We start from the raw sequence: 7,500 nt of genomic DNA, 5'->3' as shown, positions 1-7,500 counted from the left end.
GGTCAAGGAAAAAAAAAGTGGCCGGGTTTGGAAGAGACTGTGAGCAAGCAGTGTCACTTCTCCAGTCTTTTCGCTTTGGCATAGCAGCCACGAGTACCTTTTAAAATCCTGTTTTGGCAGCGGTGGGGTTCCAAACCACCCCTCCCAAGAGACTGGAGCCTTAATCCAGCGCCTTAAACCGCACGGGCACGCTACCTCGTGAGAAAGCCTTTCGTGGGCCTTTTTCTGGAGTGTCCCATTGAAGTGAGCCTAAAAGGGAGGTCCACCACGGCATGTAAACGGAAATGTTTGCGCCCAGGCAGCAGCAGGAAAGACTTCCGTGTTGGCTCGTTGGTCTAGGGGTATGATTCTCGCTTTGGGTGCGAGAGGTCCCGGGTTCAAATCCCGGACGAGCCCGTTCTATCGATTTGCTTTTAATCTCTTCAGCCGTTGGGGAAAGGCGACCCATACCAAGGTTCCAAGGTTCAATAATTTGCACTCTGGACTCTGAATCCAGCGATCCGAGAGGGTCCTGCTCTTGCCAGGAATTTGAGCAGGACCTCGTCCGAAAAAACAACCAAACTTTTTGATGGTGAAGATCCTCAGAAGCTCATTTAGGGAGTGCCCCTTTGAAGAGAGGTACACCACATGGAGAATGCGGGCATCGATCCCGCTACCTCTCGCTTGCGCCTGCTGCATCCTGCCGGTTGAGCCAAAGTAAGCCCAAAGTAAGCCCACGTGAGCCAATCGCGTTCTCTCCTGGGGCTTACTTTTGACCAATCGCGTTCTTTCCTGGGGCTTACTTTTGACCAATCGCGTTTCTCTCCTGTGGCTTACTTTTGACCAATCGCGTTTCTCTCCTGTGGCTTACTTTTGACCAATCGCGTTTCTCTCCTGGCTCTGCTCCTGTGGCTTACTTTTGACCAATCGGCGACCGCTATTATTATCGTCATCTTTGCAATCTTCGCAACAGGTAAGGCTATTCTTCACGACTGTATAATCGATCATTATTTATTTATAAACAGTGTGTATTTTTAGACAATTAAACATGCCAATAAAGCTATCTAGCGTGTAATAGCACACGTTTTCTTCTGTACATATGAACCTGCAACTTTTCCATGATAAATACAGTAAAAAACATGTAACTACTGTCAAGATAATTAGCCCACCGCTAATTAAGCTATATCCTCCTTAAACCATTTTTTTTGTTCATTTAGTATTTTTTGTGTCATTACATTATTTTGAGCACAAGAAAATTTATACAAAAACTTTAAAAAAAAAAACGTTTAATTCATAAATGTTATACTATACTATGTTATACATCAGTATACATATTTATGTTATACTTTTAAATACTATGTTATACATATTTAAAAAGATATGAATAGGCAAAAACATGTTTGTTTTTTTAAATCACCAATATAATTTTTTAGGTTTCAGGATACAAATGATTCTCAATTTGATCTATTTGATGATCATATTATTATGAATTGTCATATACGCCTTTATGTTATATTTTGTGTTTCGTAGTAATCTCTGCCACAAAATCTAAATAAAACAAAACCATTTAAGCATGGCATGATATCAGCAAGATTGTACCAAGAAGTGTTATTTATTTTCTTATTAATAAGTTAATCTTACTATTTACAATTTGTACACAAGGCAATTCAAAGTGATTCACAGTTGTGTATAAAAAACAACAATAATGCTTATGAACATAATAATAATAATCATTAATTATTATAATATTATAATAATTAATTACATAAAAAACAAATACTGTAGTAAAATACTTTCAGTTGGAATATGACAGCTATGTAACGTTCTGTTTATGCCTGAGTCCTTTCAGATAATGTATGCATACCCAGTTTTACGAAGAACCTCTGAGGGTCGACTCCTTATGGGGCCAACTGAGGAGGCCAATAGAAGGGAGATCGTGTTGGCAGGGAGGGCCAGGAGTAAGGAGGAGGTCCTGGCTGAGGCCACTGCCTTTGTGAGGCAGAATGGAGGGAATCCTGGAGACCAGTTCCTGGTTCTGGCTCACTGCAAGATCCAGTTTGGGAAACACCAGGGTCAGAGGTTCCTGTGGCTGCTGGAGAACTCACTGGGGTATGCCTGCTATCTGGTCAGCAGCATTTTGAGGGAGGAGGAGAGGGACAACCCGCTGTCGGCCAACAAACACCTGTTCCTCAGATACACCTCGCAGATCAGGGAGGTTGGCGATGCTGTGGAGGTGTATCAGAAAAAACAGGCCATGCTGCTGGAGGCCCAGAGGACAGGAGACTCTGGATGTCTGATGGTGGAGTTTGGGGATTTTAAGGGTAGGTCAATGAAGGAGGTGTATGAGGACCCAAGCAAGGAGGCTCAGGCTCTCATCACCTACCTGAAGAAGGCAAAGGCCAGGCCTAACACTAACATGGCCCTTTTCAAAGCATACGTGCTGAAGAGGCAGGCTCCAGCCCACATGCCCAGCACCACTGTGCCCGTTGCATCTGTCCCCACTGCTGCTGTGCCCACTGCCACTGTGTCTGTTCCTCCTCCACCTACTGCCACTAAGAACAGGCCTCTGCTGGCAACCAATGTGAAGGCCCTGTTGGCGCGGGGGAAGCATTTATCTGCTTCACTGCTGGCACAAAAGATTTTGTCTCCAGCCAAACCCTGTAAGTAATTTGCTAGCTTTAAAATCATTACAGTATATATTATGCAGTATATATGTGTGACGAAAATACGTGTTCAACAGCTGCAGGACCACGTGTACCTCCTGCGTCTGAGTCCGCAGCCCGGAGACAGCTCTTTACATGTGGTGAGTATCACTTAACACATACAAGTGTGTTGGTGACATGTGCTTAGTGTTTTATGTTATTTTACAGACTCTGCTGCTATGGATTTTTTTGAGGAGGAAGATGACCTGGAGATGGCAACTGTAGCCTCGCAAGCTGAGGAACAACTTCCTCAAGGTATATTAATCTTAAACAATACTTTACAAACAACTACAAATAAAACAAAACAGTATTTTTAAATGACATATCATATTATTTTATTTCACAACACAGAGGAATGGCACTTCTCAGGTGTCAATCTACATTCACTCTTTGAGTGAACATCCTCAAAGGAAAAAAGAGAATTTAAAGGTGTATGTAAAAGGTTTTATTTCATTTTTTTTATCATAATCACTGACTAAAGCTCATTCTTGTCATCTCACACTTCCCCCACTCCCCTTGAAATAAGTGGCTGTTGTAGTGTTTGGTCTGCTTCGCTTTCACGCTTCACACTGATCCCATCTTTTTTTCTTCTTGTATTTCTTCTAATGGTGCTTGGATGAAAAACAGGATTATTTTCACTGCTTCCTTCCATCTTTTCATCATCATGTCATCTCTCTACTAATCATACATGCTTTGCAGTAAACCTTGTAATCGCAGTAGCTGTCCAGCAGAGCTGAGAAAGCCATGCAGTGAAAGTCTAAAACAATAAGATAATTTTGTTGTGTTTTTTTACGCTCCAGCCACTGCAGGCTCGAGAGGCCCTGCTCCTGCTCCTGCTCCCGCTCCTGCCCCCTATCCTGCTCCTCCAGCATTGTGGACCCCTGGCCAGGTGTCCCAGTCGCCTGCAGAGCTTCCTGTCCACTGGAAAGAGCAACTCCCATCTTTCCAGCAGGACTGGATCAGGAAGACTCTGTTCAGGGCCAACGTAAAAACAGGGAAGCCTGAGCTGGTGCCACATCCCAACTTCTGGTGGTACCCTCCCCAGCCCCCGACCGTCTTCACCCAGCCCCCTACTTCTCCTGATATTTTCTTCTGCCGCCCTCTGTTCCTCTGGATGCCGCTGAAGATGTGGTCCATTCCACTTGTCTGTGTCCAGCCAGCCTGCAATAACCACAAGCTGACAGCTGCTGGCCTTTATCGCACTGTGCGCAAGGTCCTGGACATAGACGGGTGGTATGACATGGCCACAGAGTATCTGGAGTGCAAAGGGTGCAAGAAGAAGTATCCAGCCTGGTCTGAAGACATCCTGGGACAGCTCGACATGGGACACCGCAGAAAATTCCCCGCCATTCTGACATACAGGTAGAACACATTCGTATTTAGAGCAATGCACTGTAATTTGTTGTACTGTATAAAATCAAATACGTTGCTTTACTGACATTGAAATAATAAGATGTGGCACTGAACATAATTATTTGACTGTCTGTAGGTACTCGTGTGACTACCGTGTAGTCATAATGATGCGGGAGAGGACCCGGGGGAACAGTGTCACACAGCTTTTCAAAAAGCTGCAGGAGCTGCACACCTCAGCGTGGTCACAGCGGACGCTGGAGTACCTCACTGTCTGTGAGCCCTTCACAGACTCCTCCATTGTTGAGCCTCCACTCTTTTCTGCGCCCCCGCCCCTCCCACCCATCCCCAAACCCAAGTGGCTGTTGTCTGTGTATGCCAGGGACGTCCTCTCGCGGCTACCTGAGGTCAAGGCCAAAATAACCTCAGTCTTTGGCTCTGTCCTCAAGATGGACTCCACCAAAAAGGTATAAAAAGTGAAGTTTGAGTAATAATAATTGTTATTATCTTAAATTTTTCTGACAATTGTTTTGTTCTACTGTTTTTAGGTCACCAAAAAACTGGCCGGCGCTGCTGCCAACACTGCTGGTTGGTGCACTAATGTTGGCAATGAGCACGGCCAGGTGTTGGTGTCAGTCCTCACAGCGGCAGAGGGGCATGGATTGTGGCCCATGGCGGTGGGTCTCATGAAGAGGTACAGGGAGGCGGGAGTGGCACCACCCGCCATCATGTATGTGGACAGAGACTGCTGCAGTCCACATGCACACAGACAGTCGCAGGTCAGAGCCATGTTCATAGAGTGGGATGAGCTCCAAGTGCGCCTAGACATTTGGCACTTCATGCGGCGCTTTGCAGCAGGTGTCATCACGGAGGCTCATCAGCTCTACGGCACCTTCATGGCTCGGCTTTCCAGGTGCATCTTTGAGCTGGATCCTGATGATGTCGCTGCTCTACGGTTGGCCAAACAGGGGGAGTTACAGGCCAGAGGAGCTGGTCCAGTCTCAGAGAAGGCTCTGGATAAGCTGATCACCAGGAAGGAGTTGGCACTGCACTGTCGGAAGCGGACCAGAGGAGTGGAGGAGACCACCTGGAGGATCAAGGCGCTCATTGATGAGATGGACAGTGAGAAGGGGAGGGACACTCTGGGTGTACCATTGCTGGACCACGAGCGAATCCAACAGGTCTGGATAGATCAGCAGAGGCACATCGCCTGTATTCAGGACCCAGAGGGCTTCCCTCTGTACCAGAAGACAGACACACTGAAGAAGGGTGGTGTGGAGCTCAGCTGCTATCGCTGTGCTCGTGGCTCCACCTCCTTGGAGTCTTTCCACCTCCATTTAAATCGCTTCATCCCAGGTAGGTTATAACTTTTATAACCTGCAAAAAACTTTAAACTTTTATAACCTATTCTGCCATACTGAATACATACGTAACATATATTTGACTTTATTTGACCTGTAGGGACCAGTGCCAGTGATGCGCATTTCCAGGCCTATCTCCTGGAAGGCCTGATGCGCTGGAACCAGGACCGGATGGATGAAGCAGTGAGGGGAAAGACTGACCTGAGGATCTACAGTAGCATTGAGAGGGAGGCAATGGACCGGCTCAGCCGCAAAGTGCTGAAGGTGTCCCTGGATGACCGCTACCAGCCTCCAGGGGCTTACACAGGTAAGAATTATTCATGTTAACTCAAACAAAAGATTATACATTATACAGGGGTATGAGTGTTTGAGTGTACATTTTTTATATTGTATTTCAAATAATTCAACTATTGGTGGAGTTATTTGTGCTTTGTTTAATTTAGGCTTAATTTGACCCTTTTTAGACTTATTTCTTTGCTTTCTTTTGCTAAAGTGAATTTGAGTGCATTTATGCTTATTATCTTCTTGTATATTATTTTCATTTATTGATCTGTTAAACTGTATCAAGCCTACAAACGATCAAACTTTGAAAAGTTTGATTGTTTTTTTGTTTCAGTTTGTTATGGACAAATAGCCACTACAGCTATAATAATGTGATAAACTTTGTATAATGTGATGTGCTTTGTATGTGTGTTCTTTTGCAGGGGAGCTGCTGGGTATGGAGTATCTGTACAGTCAGTCTGGGAAATCCCTGACTGTTATGGATAACCCAGAAGAGGAGGATCGGCTGGTGGAGCAGATGACTGATGAGGTGGTGCAGGACGAAGGCTTTGTTGAGGAGGAACCTGAGGACCTCACAGTGCCAGTACTCTATGACCTCATTGAGCCTGTCCCAGTCCACAGCAGCAGCCCCCAGACCTTCAACCCCTGTCCCTCTGCACCAGGACCATCCTCACTACATCCACCCACAGGACTGCAGCACCCTGCCCACCCTCCTCTGCAGTCTCCGCTTCTGCGCCCTGCCCAGCCTCCTCTGCAGTCTCCGCTTCTGCGCCCTGCCCAGCCTCCTCTGCAGTCTCCTCCACGGCCTTCTGTCCAGCCAAGTGCTGCCTCTGCTCCTGCAACATCAACTGGGTCCAGTGTTGCAGACCAGGCTCCTGTAAGTAAGCTTCTCATTATTAGTTTCTATTTGCTTTTGCACTCTGACATTTAACATGCTGTGTATTGTTATTGTAATAACCTGCAGGCTCCTGTTCTTGGACCCGATGGCGTTGCAGGCTGGGATAAGGTGCAGGATTTGGCTGAGTACCTGGTGTCCCTCCGTCAGGCACTCTACCTGGACGAGCAGCAGGTTACAGAGGTCATCCGTCTGTGGACTGCTCTTCCTGATGGGGACAAGAGGAAGATCCACTATCAGCCCAGACACCAGCCCAAACTGACCCACGGACGCTTCAAGGCTCCGAAAAACACAGGAGTGACACCAGGTGTGGACAGTGTGAAGAGGTGCCTGATTGGTCATCCTGGGGGGCCGGCTCAGTGGCCCAGCACCAGTCGCTTAGTTGAGGGCATGTGCATCAAACTGTGTGCACTGCACAAGTCCCCAACTAAGAAGGATGGAGTCCGTCTTCCTCGTTGGACTAAGGTGCTCGCGGATTACCACCACATCCGAGACCTGGTGCTGAACTGCCAAACTCTGATGGAGGCCACGTCACTTCAGCTGTTTATGCTGAATCAGAGGACTCTCACTCAGTGGTAAGCATGGTTTTACATTGACATTTGAAAGAAAGGGATAGCAGTTATTTATTATGAATACATTTTTTGATTGCAGGTTTAATCGAAGGGAGAACACCCAGGAAGTGACTGTCCTTACCCAGGGCCTTGCTGCAGAAGACCGCATAGCTGTGGCCAGCTCACAGCTGCCTGCTCCGCGGGAAAAGCTGGATGAGGCTCCCTCCACATCAGGGGCCCGGCACGAGTTTGTCCTTCCTCCTAACAGAGCGGGACAGGCTCCTAAGCTACGGCCGGGCAGACGACCTGCCAGTGCTACAATTGTGCGGCCAATTATCCCAGCAGCTTCTACTCCTCCCCCAGTTCCTGTGCCACTGCCC

General features: G+C 47.0%; 1 protein-coding gene and 1 non-coding gene across 2 annotated transcripts in view; both read left to right on the top strand.

Annotated features, from left to right (window-relative positions):
- Window positions 1–324: 324 nt before the first annotated feature.
- trnap-ugg (transfer RNA proline (anticodon UGG)) lies at window positions 325–396 on the top strand. The gene has a single exon. It is a non-coding gene; the product is annotated as a tRNA-Pro (tRNA).
- Window positions 397–1,831: 1,435 nt separating this feature from the next.
- LOC120466811 (uncharacterized) overlaps window positions 1,832–7,500 on the top strand; it is a 6,241-nt gene continuing 572 nt past the window's right edge. Inside the window, exons 1-10 of the mRNA XM_089126775.1 lie at window positions 1,832–2,639; window positions 2,720–2,782; window positions 2,850–2,936; window positions 3,482–4,043; window positions 4,171–4,498; window positions 4,580–5,387; window positions 5,493–5,699; window positions 6,097–6,551; window positions 6,639–7,144; window positions 7,221–7,500. The exon at window positions 7,221–7,500 is cut by the window's right edge and continues 572 nt beyond it. Coding sequence (XP_088982901.1) covers window positions 1,832–2,639; window positions 2,720–2,782; window positions 2,850–2,936; window positions 3,482–4,043; window positions 4,171–4,498; window positions 4,580–5,387; window positions 5,493–5,699; window positions 6,097–6,551; window positions 6,639–7,144; window positions 7,221–7,500 — 4,104 coding nt within the window. The remainder of the gene's footprint in view (window positions 2,640–2,719; window positions 2,783–2,849; window positions 2,937–3,481; window positions 4,044–4,170; window positions 4,499–4,579; window positions 5,388–5,492; window positions 5,700–6,096; window positions 6,552–6,638; window positions 7,145–7,220) is intronic.

Source organism: Pimephales promelas, chromosome 24 (assembly GCF_988280905.1).
Source record: "Pimephales promelas chromosome 24, fPimPro1.hap1.1, whole genome shotgun sequence".
NCBI classification, from domain to species: Eukaryota; Metazoa; Chordata; class Actinopteri; order Cypriniformes; family Leuciscidae; genus Pimephales; species Pimephales promelas.
The sequence above is the reverse complement of the archived record's forward strand: the minus strand, read 5'-3'. Positions and strand labels throughout refer to the sequence as shown.